The sequence below is a fragment of the Aythya fuligula genome, chromosome 2, assembly GCF_009819795.1.
Source record: "Aythya fuligula isolate bAytFul2 chromosome 2, bAytFul2.pri, whole genome shotgun sequence".
NCBI lineage: Eukaryota > Metazoa > Chordata > Aves > Anseriformes > Anatidae > Aythya > Aythya fuligula.
Genome location: NC_045560.1, coordinates 82,290,199 through 82,306,856, shown reverse-complemented (window position 1 = coordinate 82,306,856; position 16,658 = coordinate 82,290,199). Strand labels below are relative to the sequence as shown.

General features: G+C 37.0%; 1 protein-coding gene across 1 annotated transcript in view; it reads left to right on the top strand.

Annotated features, from left to right (window-relative positions):
• Window positions 1-16,658, top strand: part of TRIO (trio Rho guanine nucleotide exchange factor) — a 241,384-nt gene that overhangs the window by 163,259 nt on the left and 61,467 nt on the right. Inside the window, exons 31-34 of the mRNA XM_032181775.1 lie at window positions 1,634-1,735; window positions 3,138-3,280; window positions 3,880-3,979; window positions 12,094-12,337. Coding sequence (XP_032037666.1) covers window positions 1,634-1,735; window positions 3,138-3,280; window positions 3,880-3,979; window positions 12,094-12,337 — 589 coding nt within the window. The remainder of the gene's footprint in view (window positions 1-1,633; window positions 1,736-3,137; window positions 3,281-3,879; window positions 3,980-12,093; window positions 12,338-16,658) is intronic.

The following is a 16,658-nucleotide window of genomic DNA, read 5'->3' as shown; positions in this document are numbered from 1 at the left end:
AGCAAGTAAATTGCCAAAATAACTCTCCCAGCCATCCATAATTGGCAGTTTAGGTGCTTCCTTGCCTGGGTGTGGTTTCTGTGCACTCAGTAACCCCAAAAGGATTTTTCTTTCATGAGCTTGTCCACAGACCTCATACAGACTTTTGACGTTTCCAGTGTTCTTTGGCAAAGAGATGTTTTTCTTAGCTACGTGTTAGGTACAGGACAACCTCTGTGTGTTGTGCTTGAACCTTACTCCCTCTTACTAGTTTTGATTGACACCCACCAGTATGGAAAGGGACAGTGACCAACCTCTGTCTGCTTCACCACTCATTATTGTACAGGCCTCTATCACATAGTCTCAGTTGTTCCTGAATTAATAACATTTGCAAGTGTACCAAGGCTTCTAATTTTACTGGGCTTTAAACAAAATATTTAAGTTGTACTATCCTGGTCTCTCAGACTTTACAATGGGCAGTACAGTAATAAATATTTTCTCAGAGTTGATTAATGTGATGTTGCATCAAGTATTTTATAAGCTTTTTAACAGGCACAGGAGTTGTTGGTGAGTCAAGTTTAAAACATATTGCAGACTTTCAGCATTTCAATGAAAATTTTACCAAGTGAGATGACAGAGATGAAAGGGTGGGTGTTTTTCTCTAAAAAAAAAAAAAAAAAAAAAAAAAAAGACACCAAAACGAAAAAGCAGCAACAAAAACAAGTCAGTATCCAAGCAAGACAAGAACCAAAGTACCTTTACTCAGGTACAGTGCATCCAACACCTCTTGCAATAAATGTATTTGCTACAGATGATGCATGTGAGGGGAAAAATACAGTTTCTAATAATGTCGGAATGCTTGTCAGCTATCTTTTGGAGTAAGGATTCTTGTGGTTTGAGCTATATTTCTCAGTTGTAATTTTTTTTGGAGTAAAGCCTATATGAGATGTGTAAGTGGAAGCAAATTCGCATGATTGAGATGTTATTCCAGTTGGAAAGCAAAATCATTTTTGATGATAATTAGCTATAAAGGTCTGACATTAAAACATTCCCAGAGACTGATTGTTAATGTAGTTGTTCCACAAAATTCTCAGGGGAAACTGAATTTTTGAATTTCTTCATCAGTTTCACACTACAAGGACTCACTTGTGAAGGAAACACTATAAAGAACATGCTTGGCAGAAAATAGTTGTAGAAGGTATCAAGACAATTCTTAAGCATATCTTATCTTTTTTAAAAAAAAAAAAAAAAAAAAAAAAAAAAAAAAAAAATCAATAAGTGATGAGTGTTCCCTAATGGAAATCAGCAAGGAGAGAAGCCAACACTTGGCTTTCACCAAGTATTTCTAAAGTTACCCGGCTTTTTTTGGTTTTGTCAAGTCAAAAATGTGGAATAAGCAATTTGGTATTTCAGGTTATAAATGCTATTGTTAATAGTTACTTTACTGAAAAAAATAAAGTAAAAAAGATATCTTGCAGCCACTGCTTCTGAAGAAGCCCCCTCCACCCTCCCAAGAAAAAACAATTCTCTCTGAAGCTAGACTGAACCTTCCAATACTCTCTTCAAATAGCAGAGCTCAATTGTTATATTAGCATCCCTTTGTGTCTCCTGAGAAAAAAGTTGCGATGTTCTAACTTTTTTTTCTTAATTCCAGACTTCTGAACTGGGTGTCACAGAACATGTAGAAGGAGATCCCTGCAAGTTTGCTCTTTGGGTTGGAAGGACACCAACTTCAGACAACAAAATTGTTCTCAAGGTAATTTTAATGAATATGTTTAGTGAATTTATATGGATATACCAAGTACCAAAGTGAATTTATATGGATATACAATTATACCAAGTTGTAATACCAACAAGTAGTTATTGTTCTTGCTTGTTAGGAATGCAACAAGTGATGACTTCTGCTACGTTTAGTGACAGCTGCTGACAAATAGTCTTCCCTTGTATGGAAGCAAATATGGTGTACGTATAACCAAAGTGACTTGACAGCAGAGGGGAATCTGTGTTGGCCTACTGAAAGACTAAACCAATACAAACAGTATAAAGGGTTTTGTTTTCAAGGGATTGTTCTCCATAAGATCACTTTAAGGTGTTCCTATTCTTTTCTGTACTTTGAGTGTAGGTATTTAGATAATTTGTATGGTATCTGAAGCTTTTCAATCAAATTTGTTGATTTTTTTATTTGTTTTTGAAGGTTGAAAGTAGCATGGCCTTAGCTCACTAATAATATAAGTAAATTCCATGAAAACAGTAAATAAAAGATTTAACAAAACTGTATTTGGCTTCTAAATAGGTTTGTTTGTAAAAGAAAACAAACATGTTTCCTAACTGTTCATTGTTCCTCCAGTTTTTTCCACCCCTTTAGAATTCTATTTTGATTTTTTCCTTGTTTATTGAATGTATATAATATATGAGAAATCAATTATTTCAGAAGATAACGATTAAGAGAAGTAAGACTTTATACACAATATTTTTTTTAATCCACACCAATGCCTATATTTAATAGAATTTCAGGTGCAGGGTAACTGGGCTAAATTGGATTCAACAGTCAGATTACACGTTGAGCAGCTGGATATCAAATCTTTTCTGAGGTATCTCAACGGTATAGATGATGTGTTGCAGACAGTCATTAAAATACAATCTCTAAATTAGCTTTCCTCTTCAATATAGGTTTCAAAAGTGGTAACAGTAATATATAAAATACGTTATGTTGTGACGCATATACTTCCATAAGTTTTCTTTCAGTGATAGCAGATTGTTATATAAAGTTAGAATTGACCTAAAACATATCAGGAGTTTAAAATACTAATATTCAAGGTGTTATTACTGGAATTCTTTTTAATTTAATCAATCCACTGTCACTATCATGAGGTATGTATAGGGCTTCAGCCTTCTTGGGCCTTTAAGTTATGAAAGAAGAATGTAAATCTTAAATAAAATGTTTTTATATGAACAATATTAACAATGTTGATAAGTGTAAAGTAGTATTGTTGGTTCAAAATGAAGACAACTAGCTTGAATTTCCATTTCTCTGTTCATGTTTTCAAAAATGATTCACACAGTCTTTCTTTTTGTCTTTGATATTCATTAGACTATTTGTGGATTTTCTCAGCTATAATAGTCCAGTCTGGTGTTTTTGTTTCTTTTACATATCAAAGGCATCCAGTATAGAAAATAAACAGGACTGGATTAAACATATCCGGGAAGTGATACAAGAAAGGACCATTCATCTGAAAGGAGCATTGAAAGAACCAATCCACATCCCCAAAACGGCACCAACAACAAAACAGAAAGGAAGAAGGTAATTAATATTTTAAAAAGTCAGAGATCTTCAAGTATGCTGTTTCAGCAGCACTGTTTCCTCTGCAGTGTTGAATTTCTAATAGATTTCAGTGAACTGGACAAAACCAAGAGCCATAGTGTCCAGTGCTGAATGTATTGAGGTTTCTGCGCTGCACGGTCCCTGACTAGTGTAGATTTAACCATTACAGAAGGAATTTGGAACTGCAGTACAGGATAGCTGTGCATTTTAGATTTTCACAATTCTGTGTGTGTTACTCATATTCAGGTCTTTGGTTTACTTTGACAGAGCTTAAAATGAGTGACTTAGACAAAACTAGCAAGCAGAGTGCTAAGTGGCTGTTTCTTGCCAGAGTTGGCATGAAAACTTGCTCTGGCTGGTTGGTTACATTAATTCCATGATGTTGATGTAGATGTTGAACAAAAGAATCTATTCTCTTTAAGCATAGAACAAAGTATTAAATGCTGAATATTTGATTTTTACATCAGTTATTTTGTCTGTCTAGGGTCCATTGCCACAGTATCCCCTTTCTTAGAGTTGTAAGTATGAACATTACAAACACAATGCTAATATTGTAATGAAAACTGAACTATTTGCAGAGACGGCGAGGACCTGGACAGTCAGGGAGATGGTAGCAGCCAACCTGATACTATTTCAATTGCCTCAAGAACCTCACAGAACACACTAGACAGCGATAAGGTAAGTTTCCCAGGTGTTGCTCTATTCTTAGAGCGAACAATTCGTAGCTTAGTGTGAGTTAGCACCTGAAAGTAGTCCTTAGTACTTTCAGAGAAAAGGCATGGAAGCATTTGATCTTTTAAAAATAGCTGTATGCAAGAGTAAAATATCTTATGTAAGAATAAGTATCTTGAATACAGTGGGGGACCAGGGGTGATTATTTGAATCCAGTAGGTCATACATATATTCTGTTTATTACAAACTGAAAATATTTTGCCCCCTCTCTTCTGCAGATTGTCCAACGCTTTGTCGTAGTTTAAAAAGGAAGTTATATTTTCCATAGAATTTAATGCAGTGCACAGTTTTTTTCATGATGGCAGTCTCAGCTTTTCTGAAGGCATACCATCTGGTTTTTGACTCTCTTGAGGTTGGTGATTTCCATGTGGTTACTGTTGTGAAGCAAACACACATAGACAGTAAGCGTTCAGTGTCTGCATGAGAACTAATGAAAATCACCTTATTAGAGAGGAGTAACCCACAAGTTGAAGTATCATATGATACTAGTACTAGTGTTTTCTTTCCTCCATCTTTGCCTATAGATTTTGGCTGGGTTGTCCCATAAGGATAACACAGCCAAAGTTTCCCATGGGTAGAAGAAAGATAGGCATCGAAAGAGCAAAAATTCTTATATGAAACATGTGTGTATTACTTTGGAGTTGAAAGATTTCTGGCAAGTGAGAAGTGTTAAGACCTCACAGGGAGGTAGAGATGGCTAATAGGTATTTATCAAATAGGAGAATGAAAAAAAGATAGAAACTGAGTAGTAAATTACTTGAAAACACATTTACGGATTTTTGGCCTGTTACATCATTCAGTAGAATTCTTCTGATGAGCCACTCAAATTATACAAGTAAAATAATGAGTATATTACAGGGCAGCTGGGTGAGTAGCTTCTCAGAGAAACATTTTGACAATTCCCACAGTCATCTAAAAGAGAGTTTGTTTTCCGTATTTGTGTGTGTCATGTAAATTCTGTGATTTAATTTTCTCTTTCCTGTCTTCCTCTTCTTTACAAAAATAAGTATGAAGGGCTTAGGTTTGTTCTCATATTAGTCAAAAATAGCTTCTGCTTTGACCTGGTACATTTGTACCGAAGTTGGTCTGTAGTTCTGGTGGTTCTTCTTCTGTGGATATCTGTTAGAAAAATGGTTGCTTAGAGCAAGAAGACACTCTTTCAGTGACAATCTTGCTATTTTATTCCTTGCATTCTTAGTTATAGAGTGATTTACAAAAAAAAAAAAAAAAAAGTCTTATCTATACTGAAAAATAGCTTTTAGTTTTTCAATGTGTTCTTAAAACCTGTGTTGCTATTTCTGCTCTTAACAGTCCATGACTAGTGTAGATTTGGGGTGATCTATCATACTCAAAGCCAAGACACAATCTCTCTGATTTCCATGATTGTTGACTGAGATGTCAAGCTGTTTGTCTAGATTGTCCTTCAATTTCAGCTGAGGTGATGCAATCCATCCCTGCTATGTACAGCAATTGCCCATCCTCAGTTGCTTATGATGTACTTATTTACAGGGAAATGATATGGATGGTCTCCTGTTGCCCTTCATAGCAATATTTCAGGCATCATACAAGAATTACTAAGAGAGTTGGCAAAGTGAAATGCCCCCAGGATTGTCTTTCAGTTTGACGTGAGGAAGAATCTTACCAACAACCTGATAAACAGGATTTATAAGTTAAAAGGAGGAGAAATAGAAGGAAAGAGGGATGGAGAGAGCTTTTAAATATTTTATTGACAAGTTATATTGTAAAGTTGGCTAGTGAGCTTAGTTGTTTGTTTTTTTTGTGTTTTTTTTTTTTTTTTTAAGTAGCTTTGATTTTTCAAATTAACAGATAAAATTCTTGTTAGACTTTTCTTTGACAAGAACAGATCAATCCATACTGGAAACTGGGAAATCACCTAGAGGTTACTTGTGCTGTGTCTTTCCTATATGTGTCCAAGGAAGGAACTGACTTTATGCACTTTTTGAAGTGTGCGAATTAAAATATTTTTGTTTAATATTTCTGTGTTTTGATTTGTTAAATACATTAAGATGAGAAATTTAAGATATCTGTTTATAAATAAAAGTTGTTAAGGAACAGCAACAGGCAGAAAGCCAGTGAAATAAGTAGGATATGTTGATACTTGCTGAATCTGAAGTAATCTTTCATTTCATATGTTGAGAATTCATTGGCTCTAGTCTGTTTGGGATTTAAAATTGACTGAATTTTTTTTTTCTTCAGATTGGAAGCTTAAAGTGTGTTTGAATGCCTTACAGAGATGGAGTGAAACAATTATAGGGATTTTAGGTGCTGTTAATGTGTTTAGTCAGTTGGAGCAGTGGAACTTCTCAGTCAGTTTTGGAGCATGTCCCAAACTGAGCTTAGATTCCAAACTGAGAAGCATTAAAGCTATCAGCTAATTCAGTATGTTAAGCAAGTGGTAAAAATGTTTAGCATTTTATCACCTACTATGTTGTTGCTGAACTTTATTGTGTTCACATGTCCACTATTGTGGTTAAGAAAAAACAATACCAAACAACTCATACTAATCAGCAACCAAGTAAAACCTTTTTTCTGTTCTATCCAGTCATACGTTCAGACAATTGACTCTTTTTAAATAATGGTTTGGTTAAAAGCGCTAAGTTGTTATACGTGGAGAACAGCAAGTGTGAAATCTTTTATCCAAAATAAAATATTCTCTCTTGCCTGGTCAGACATCTGTTTTGAAAGAACTAAAAATCCTTGGCCTTGGAAGTCGTTGAGCATTGTCCAGATGAACTTTTTTCTTTGCATCCTGTTTTGTGACTTAATTGGCAATGCCTTAACAACAGAAAATAACTTTCTCATTACCTTTTTTCTTCTCCACCCTGGCTTTTTGGGCTTATTATTGGGCAAAGAATTGTAACTTTTGATGGTTGGCTGTAGGTCTGCATTCTGCTTTTTAGTAATGACCCAGTAATGATCCGGTAAACCACTTATAAAGGCTGACATCCTTCCCAGCTTCATGTTACCTGAAAACTGTATTGGAAGAAGGAATTAGCATTCAGAATCATCTTGGTACAGGGAAAAATGAACTGGCAAAATACTAATTTAATAGGGACTCATTTGAGTTAATATGAATGGGTGGAAATAATTAAGTATTAATGAAAATGGTGAGAGTACTGAACGGTTTTTTGAGAAGGAGATCTAGAAGTTACAGAGGCTCACCACATGTATTATTTTAAGTGTGATGCCATTATGAAATGGGATGAAGCAGCCCTATACTGATGGTCAGAAAGTCCTCATTCTTTACTCAGTAATTGTAAGGCTTCTATTAGGTACTGCATCCAGTTTTGAATACAGAATTTTAACAAATTAGTGGGCCATTGGAAGAGTTCCAGCAAAGCCAAAAGATTTGATTAGAGGTTTACCAATCATAATTTACTTTGTAAGACAAGAGCCCCAAAAGAGTTAGGTCTGATGAGTGTAAAGAAAAAAGGTGCGAAGAAAAACGTAAGGTCTTCAAGTGTGTAAAAACTACATGGAGTTACAGACCAGTCTTTTACCCATATTTTTAGTGGATACAATGAGATTAAAGGACATCGTCTTTATAAAAGATTGCATGTTGCAAAGACTTTTTTTTATATATATCTATGGAAATGTGAAGCTCTAGAGCAGCCTGGTTTGGAAGGCTAGTGAATATCCATAATTGGAAATATTTGTGAAAGCTTTGGATAAATGTTAGTCATGATTCACATAGATGCAATTGATCGTGCTCTAGAGGAAGAGAAAGGAATGGACTTAAGATCCTTTTCCACCTACCTTTCATATTTCCTCCATTCACGTTCTGTAGCTGTGTACCCAGCATTTTATGTGGCTAATGAATAAAAGAGATGACACTCAGTCTTTCTTTCCAGCCTTCAGCAGTTACCTAGCCTCAGAGCTTGGATCTGTTTTTAGCATCTTGTTTTGAATGTAATCCAATGCATAAGAAACAAAATGGGGAAGCTGAAGGAAACAACATAGATCTGATGGATCTTTTTATGCTTGTGTTAACAGAGCTGGCAGAGATACAAAATAATCCAAACTACTATTTTGGTAGCTGAGAAGAGATAGGCTTTTATAAGAGCTGTCATAGGATGTTATCCTAAATAGGAGGTGTCAAGCTAGCCTAGCTACCCTGTGTAGTCAGTGCAGCAATATTTTATTTTTAATGAATTGTCTTTTGAGTCCAGCTGGTATTACTTTGTATTGTTGTCTGTGTGAAGTTGTATTTCATTCACATGCTTCTTTAAACTTGTGTGTAGTACTTCAGGAAATAGAAAAAGGCCTGAAGCAGTGGGAGACAACCAAGTATTTAGTTCTACCAGCTGAGAACACAGAAGGAAAAAAAAAAAAAAAAAAAAAAGGAAAGAAAAAAGTGTCTGCCAGCAGGAAAAAAAAAATCTAATTTTTAATTTTAGTAAAAAAAAAAAAAAAAAAAAAAAAAAAACGAAGAAGCAGACATAGTTCTGAGAATACACCTCTCCTCAGCGTCAGAAATCAGGTCCGAGCAGCTGCCTGGTCAAAGTGAAATACTATGAGAAGAAAACTTCTCCCCTGTTTCTTTACTCCCACAGTGCACTTGTTTCCATTTTTAAAAAGAGGTTATAGAGTTTTCACACTTCAAATAATTGAGAAATCTTATTAGCTGCTCTTTCCTCCCTCATAATGTGAAATTACCATGTGGAAGTAAATTTAATAAGCAGCCCTGAGATGAGGTAATACGGCCTGATGTAAAGGCTGTCATTGTACTTGGCAGAACTCAGCCACTAGTGATCTTCACGGGGTCTGATGGCAGATGAAATTCTGATGTGGTGTCTCTGACTTCACTGAGAATCTACATAACCAGCATGTTATGCTTTTATTTCTTTTTCCTCTCTACAGTCAGCAGTGATTAAAAAAGCCCCAGAGAGATGAACTTAGATGGCTAACATTAAGTTCAGCAACAGCAAGGCACTGTCCCATGATAAGCTGTTTAATTAAACCTTACACTTTTTTAATCTGCTGTTCTATTTTTGTCTGGCTTTTGTTTCTCGTCTTGTCTCTGTCTCTCCATTTTCCATGTTTCAGACATAGCCTCATTTATTTTTATCATGCCTGATTAATTCAGTTTACGTAAAGGGTTTCTTGAGAATGATGGATAAAGCATAAAAAGCCCTTGTTCAGCCTAAATTTGGATTTAGGTGGTTTGTAACTCCCTTCTTTTCAGTGCAAGACAGTCTCCTGGTTCTTCCGTGCCTCTTTCTCTTCCCTCCAGCTAGCCTGGAGAGCCTTGCCAAAGCTGTCCAACAACAGCTGTTGAGCAATGTACTTAATTCCAAACACTCCTTGCTGTCCAACTGCATTTAATCAGTGTAGAGGATGAAACTGCTTTCAGAAAGCATGTTATGGAAAGAAAACAAGCACCAAAACAAAGAGGAATGCGCTGTTTGCTGGCCATTACAGCTGTGGGGAGAAAGAATGGTTGTCATCCCAGGGGAGGTGAAGGTTGGTGCTGGTCGACTGTCCGAGATGGTAACTTGGAGGTGGGCTCAGGAGAGCACAGCACTGGGGTAGGTGCTTTAGGCAGCAGCAGAGAAGTCCTGTGCTGAGTTGCATCTAACAATGTCAGTGTGTTTCAGAACGGTGCGGAGCTAACAACTGCATGGGGGAAGTGTCTTGCACATTGAAGTGCGAAGGATGGAGTAGTTGGTTTCAGTGCAATACTCATCAGCTAGGACCTCCAGTTCCCACACAGTCTTAATGACTTTTTTGGTACCTTGGTAGTTTCTAACATAGCTACTATCAACATTTGTTTGCTTTTTCCTTTAGCTTAATACTATATAAAATACTTAACAAACAAAAAGTCTTAGCTGCTTTTGTTGTTTTTGTTTGTTTGTTTGTTTGTTGTTTTTTTTTTTCAATCAGGAGAAGAAATAACATCTACATGAAAGCCAAAAGCAGATGTTCTTTGCACTGGTGTTAAAGTATATTTTAATCTCCTATTAAAGGAGATGAAGGGTCAGACAAGGAAGTAGAGCACCAGAGCTGTGCTCCTGTAGGTATTCAGGAGAAAATACAATGGCTAAATGGAGTTTCTGGAAAGTGTCCACTTGTTACTGTCTCGGTGCTTGGACTGACTGAGGATGTATATGGACTTGCCTGAGAAAAATTCAATCTGCATTAGCCACCTTGTGAAGTCATACTACATCAGCTTTTTCTTGGTCCCCATCAGGCATACAGATGGTTTCAATTGTTGCTTAGTTTGTCTGAAGAAGGATGTAATATAAATCAATACCAGAAAACAAGGGAAAGCTCTTACTTTTTCCCCTTTGGCATAGTTTTGCATGGATTAAAAACTAATATAATACAGAGAAGAGGGGGGGAGGGAAAAGGAAGTTTTTAATGAGGGAGAAGGTAGCATGTTTTGAAGATGTAACTACCATAATTTGGGTATTAGGACTGTCTGGAGAGATGTAGTAGTAAACAATTTGATTAACTTTTAGCCTGGATCTAAACGGATACAACCTGACTTACCATCCTTAAACACTAGATGTATAACAATTTTCATCTCTTCTTAGTCCCTGCATTTCCCCAAAGAAAACTTTGTTCCTTCCTCGTGTGCAGGCACAAGCAAGGGTAGCCATTGAGATTAGCAGGCAGAAACCATGGGAAAGCCCTGGAGTTACTACAGGCTGTCTGCTAGGAGTTACATCCTGTTGTTTGTTTGAGTAAGGGAAGGTCAGAATTAGCCTTTTAGTCTTACTTGGGTTTTTGCATTTTTTGTCATCTGTTCTAAAATGCTTGATAACCAATAGTGTTACCCTAGCAAAGTTTCTGTCTGTTGCTTTAGTTAAAGGCTTTCAGTGAACACTAATAAATAACAGTGCAGGCTGTTACTTCCTTTTCCTAAAGCTCGTAGGATGTAGGCTGCATTTAAAAGCCTAAATGCAATAGGCAAAAATAATGTGGTGAGAATGGTTCAACATGTCGGTATAGAGGCACATGCCTCGATATCAGCTAGAGCTGGAACTCTCACAGAGTGTTTGTCCACCTTTGTCCAAGTGTAAAGCATTGCGGGGTTACTGCCCTGAGTTGGAGGAGTACACTGGCTTGATCCAAGCTACTGAATTCATAGAAGGGGTGTACCAGCCATGATCTAACGTGCATGTTGCACTGCATCATCCTGAAGGTTTCTGACACGAAAATCTGAAGTAGCCAGGAACACTGCTGCCTCGTGTAAGGAGAAGGCATTCCCAGGCTGTTTGGTTACGTTAGGTGTGTGTTCTGGCACCGAGAAATCTTGGGAACTTTGCAAAGCTGAAATAATAATTTTCAGATCAAAGCAGCTGAAACAATCAAAGAGAGGAAACATAAGCTTAGGCAAAAAAAATTATAATAAAGTGTTTTGGAGTTGGGGGGGGAAACCCTGAGCTTGCATGCTTTTAATTCCAGTTTGTGTGGTTTTATTTGGGGAATCAGCAAGAAGGCGGAAGTTACAAGTAAATGTGGGGTTTGTATCAGATAGTTAAGTATTTGAGAATCTTATGTGAAGAAGTTTATGCTGATTTTTATATTTATGTATGGAGTATCCTGAGTGATTTTGTGACCTGCATATATGTAGAACTGTAAATGGCATGGGAATGGGACACTAAGCTCATTTGAAAAAGATCGCTTTTCTGCCTTGGGTTTGCAAGATGATAAAGCTCGTGAGTGATTGTATTTAGCAATATCTGTCTTTTTGCTGCAAATTATCAACCATAAAGCATTCTGAAGTGGCTGCTACTTCAACTTCCAGGGTAAGGAGCAGTCTAGCAAGAAAAACTGCTTAAATCCTCCGCCCAACACTGTCACAAGCAGTGTATTTTGAACACAGGAAGAGACAAGCAGAGTTAAAAATCTGTACTAAAACATCAGAACTGCTTGGTTTTGAGATGATCCCTTCTTGATGTGGAAAGCCCCAGAAGCTTGCTATCTCATCCAAAACACAAATCCTGCCAGGAATCCTAAATAGGTAACGGTATGTGACGGATGGTTTGATAACGAGCGTTCATCTGGCTTCTTGTTCTTGTTTTCCCTGACAGTTGTCTGGTGGGTGCGAGCTGACGGTGGTAATCCACGACTTCACCGCCTGCAACAGTAATGAGCTGACGATCCGCCGTGGGCAGACCGTGGAGGTCCTGGAGCGACCCCATGACAAGCCTGACTGGTGTCTGGTTCGAACCACGGATCGGTCCCCAGCCGCAGAAGGCCTGGTCCCCTGCGGGTCCCTCTGCATCGCTCACTCTCGCAGTAGTATGGAGATGGAGGGGATCTTTAACCACAAAGGTAAGAAATGATGAAAAACAAGTCTCTAGTCAGCAGCATGAGTTCGGGGTAATAGGGAGAACCTCGTAAATGGGAACTTCAGTGTTCTTGCTCTGCTTTGGTTTCTAATTTTTCAGTTAGATAAAACACAGTGCTTTTTGGAACCTACAGCCATGCTGTCTATTCCAAAATAAACAGCAGTTTTTTTGTGAAAATGTGGCTGAAGACACGGAAGAGATTTAGGCAAATTATGTCGTGGTAAACACAGTTACGTATCATGTTAGATCAAGCTTCGATAATAAGAAAATCTGTTCCTGTCGTGCACTGAAAGTGGGGAAGAAGAAAATCTCCTGCATGTAATAACAATAGCTCGCTTAGAAACTGTGCATTAAAAAGTTGTGATAAAGTCAGGCTCAGTGATGGAAGAGGTAAATACACCCATGTGCCCTGGCACTGATTATTTGGAGTTCTGTATTTTACTTCAATGAGTTTTCCAGACAAGCAGTGGCAAAATTAATTCATTTTTCCAGCGTAGCTAGATTCTGAAATCTTACTTCAATTTTGTTTCTGAATGGAAGAATGGGCCCCTGAAGAGTGCAGTAAAAATCTGATAATTGTTTGATAGTTAAGGTTTTGCTATGCTGTAGTCCATTGGCTTAGTAAACTTCCCAGGCTCACAGAGTAGGTAGTTATTGGAAAAGATGTTTGCTTGCTTCGTTTGAAACCATTTGAATTTGAAGCCTTCTACCAGAAAGCAGTATGGATTTAAATAATTAAATAAATAAAAGCCAGTTCATTAGAAGGTGTTTCAGCACATGCTGTGGAAAAAAGATGCATTTCAAAAAGTTTGTTATTGCAAGTAGCAAGATTAGTAAGAAAATAGTATTGGGGAAAACTTGTTTTCTTAAACACAAACTTCTGTCTTTGGAGAGTTTTTCATAAATATGCTCATATTTTTTTTAATTATTCAGTCCATCCCAGCTAGCACATGACAGTTTTTCTCAGTTAATACAGACCCAGTATTAATATGCTTGCTTAAAAAAGGGAGAGTTTGTATTTTTTTACATCAGGAACACGCACGGCAGGAACTTCCTGAATGTGGGGTGATAAAAACATCTGAAGGATTTAGTTGTAATACTTCTTTGAATTCTTGTATCCTGTAACCATTTGGGAAGAAAAAGTTTGCAGTTATTTTGATAACATTGAAAACGCATTTGGGTATCACTAAAACATTTCTTCCTTGTACAAGGGGGTGAAATCATGGAAATGTTAACAGGCATTTTTTATTTTTTAAATACCCACAGAATTGATAAATCCAGTTTCCTTTGGAGCTAGGGACTTTACCTTTGAATGCAGATAATTTTATTAAGTGAGGCAGGCTGTACTGGACAATAGATGGTATATCAAGAACACTGGGCCTGTCAGACTCCTGAGGGAGACACAGAGCTGTTTTTGTCTTTGAGAGGTTACTTTCAGTGGATGTAATATGTATTGCTTTTTTTCCTTTAGCGTTTGTTTGGGGAGAAAAGAGGGCAGTGCACTGTAAAATTAATTTAGTTTCTGATTGACATATTGATTTGAAAAAGAAGAGGTTTAATTAATTTTATTGATCATGGACGTTGAAGAACAGGAGCAGGCAAATGCTAGAATCGACATGATTTGCAGGGCTGAATGCAAGCTCAAGTGACTTCTGTTCCTGCCTCTGCCACGGGCTTCCTGTGTGATGTTATTGCATGCCATCTAAACCCCAGCTGATAAGAAGCAGCTGCTACTTGTTTATTCCCACATTACTGGGTGTCAGGCTTTAGGACTTGGATGTTTGATTTGTAAAGTTTCCCGTGCATGTGACTGAAGTCACTCTGAACTGTCTTGAACATGCAGCCTATTACATAACGCTAAGTAATCTGGAGAGGCAAATAAAAAAAGCTTTAGATTGTGCACTTGAAACCGCAGGATGCTTTGGCTTTGGTCTATAACTCAGCTCTTTATTGCTTGAAAGAGGTTGATAGCACTCATTGCACAGAGGGGTTACAAAAAAAATTAACGAAAGTTGGTGGAGTGCTTTGATTATTTTTCCCCCACGTAGTGAAAAGTACCTGAGACAATCTCAGAGAGCAATTGTTCTTTCTCAAGTGCTGGATTTGATTAAAGATCTGTAAACAAGACATTGGGGAATATGCTAATCAGAAGAGTGGAAAAACAATTAGATGATGATCTCAGTTTTTAAGTATTGTTCATTGTGGACATTGATTGAGGTATGAATTCTTCCAAGCAACAACAAAACCCTTAACCAACAGCAACAACAACAAAACACCCTCATAAGAAAGAATAAGTGAATGACTTAAATAATTCAAGGCAGACCTTCCTGCACTTGGGCTAACACGTCTTAAATTTCCTAGATTTCTAGTGATTGATTCTGCAACTTCAGCCTTTTTAATACATATTTTTGTTTGTTTATTTTTTTGTTTACAATGCAGTAAAACTTGCAGAGTATTTGAATGATTTAACAAAGGAGGATATTGCCCTCTGGAGTTTTTAGGTCTGCAAATGTATGTGATACGTCACACTGTGTGAGCATCAGGTGTGAGTAATTCTATACAGTTCGTGGGTTAAGAGATGTGCAGCAGAGATGAGTCTGGCATTTGCATATTGTCTGGCATCTCAAGCTGCTGTACAAGGCTCAGAGAAAGAGAGAGGTTTTATGTAATCCTAAAGCAAAAGGGGAGATGACCCACCATCAGCAAAGCAGTGGGATAGCTGCTTGAATGCTGAGTGCTTAGCTTATAAAAATGGATTAAGTGAAAAGTTTTTGCACTCCTTTCAGTATAGTTTGAACACTGTAGATCTTTAGTAATATCCTCTAACTTCATCTGTTTTTGTGAAACAATATTCAGAGTTTTTCTGGTGCCTCATATTTCAAGTTCTACAGACCGTAAATTTTGATCTTTTCAATAGTTTTTAGCAGTGCCATCTGTTGACTAAACAAGCTGGAAAGCCATGTAATATCAGAGATGAAGTGAGCATCCAAGTTCTGAAATGGCAAACCTCTTCTAATTTACAGCTGATCCTTAAGTTGCATAAAGTCACATCTCATCACTAAGTACAAAAGTGTTGGGTTATTTAATGCCGTAAATTATCTGAAGTGAGGATCATCCAAAGTAGGGTAATACTTTCTGCTTTAATAATCTTTTGTATGTTCAGTGAAGCCTAGTTCAGACAGCTGATCTTGGTCATTCAGTTTCTGTCCACAGGCTGTTAACCACGAAAGAAAAATGTTGTTTTATTCTCATGTTAGAAGATGAGATGACAGCCCAGAAAGTGACTCTCTTCATTTGCGTACAGATCTTTGTAGATCTTATTTGTCCTCTGAGAATGTCTGTTATTTTAAACATCTAATCGGTATCAAGGGGTACAAAAAAATATTTACAGTATCTTTACTCTTAAGAATTTTATAGTAGTTAATAGTATGGGGAAGGATTACATAGAAAAAAGCCTTTCATGAGGTGGATGGATAGTCATTTACAGGGAGTTGATTGCAGATTCCAGACCTCTTGCTTGCTCTGCTGGATATCAAATCTATTTTTATAAGTTATTTGGGTCATTTAATCAATTTAATATGCATTTTTACAGATGAGCACATCTTAAAAAATCTCAATCCCTTTTATAATAGGGAAAAAGACAAACAAGTGGGTAGTGAAGAGGCTGAATAACAGTTGGTGCACTCTAAAAAAAAAAATAAATTACTAGCTTGGGAAGAACATGTTTTTCACAAGTAATACATACGGCAACAATTTTTTTTTTCCAATGATTCCCCACATGTTATTGGGTATGGGTGAGAAAGAATGTTCCTGTTGTTTTATTTGGTGCTTTTCTCTTCTTTTTTTTAACAAGGTTTCTTTTCATTCTGTTGAACATTCTTTTTATATATACAGTTCTCTTTCCTTTGTTTGCAGGGCATTTACATAGCCACAAGGCTTTGGGTAAAAAAGCAAGGGACAGAAGATTTAGTATAACAAAGTTAAGCTTGTAAGTTCAGAAAAAAAATTGGCAGGTATTCAAAATTGTTTGTAAATCTTTTACCTGTTTACATCAGAAAGTTCACCATCTTTTCCAACTTCGAGTACTTCCGAAATCTGGAGAATTTGTGTTAGTCCCAAATATCCCTCCTGCAGATGTCACTGTTTGGAGAGCAACAAGGAGCAACAAACCCTTGCTCAGGAGGCTTACAGTTACACGTCGTCATTATGAGTTACACTTAAGGGGGGGACCACATCTCATTGCCAAATGTTGTTGCGATCTGTTTGGTTCAAAACTTGGTCACAAAGGTGTTTTGACAGGTACA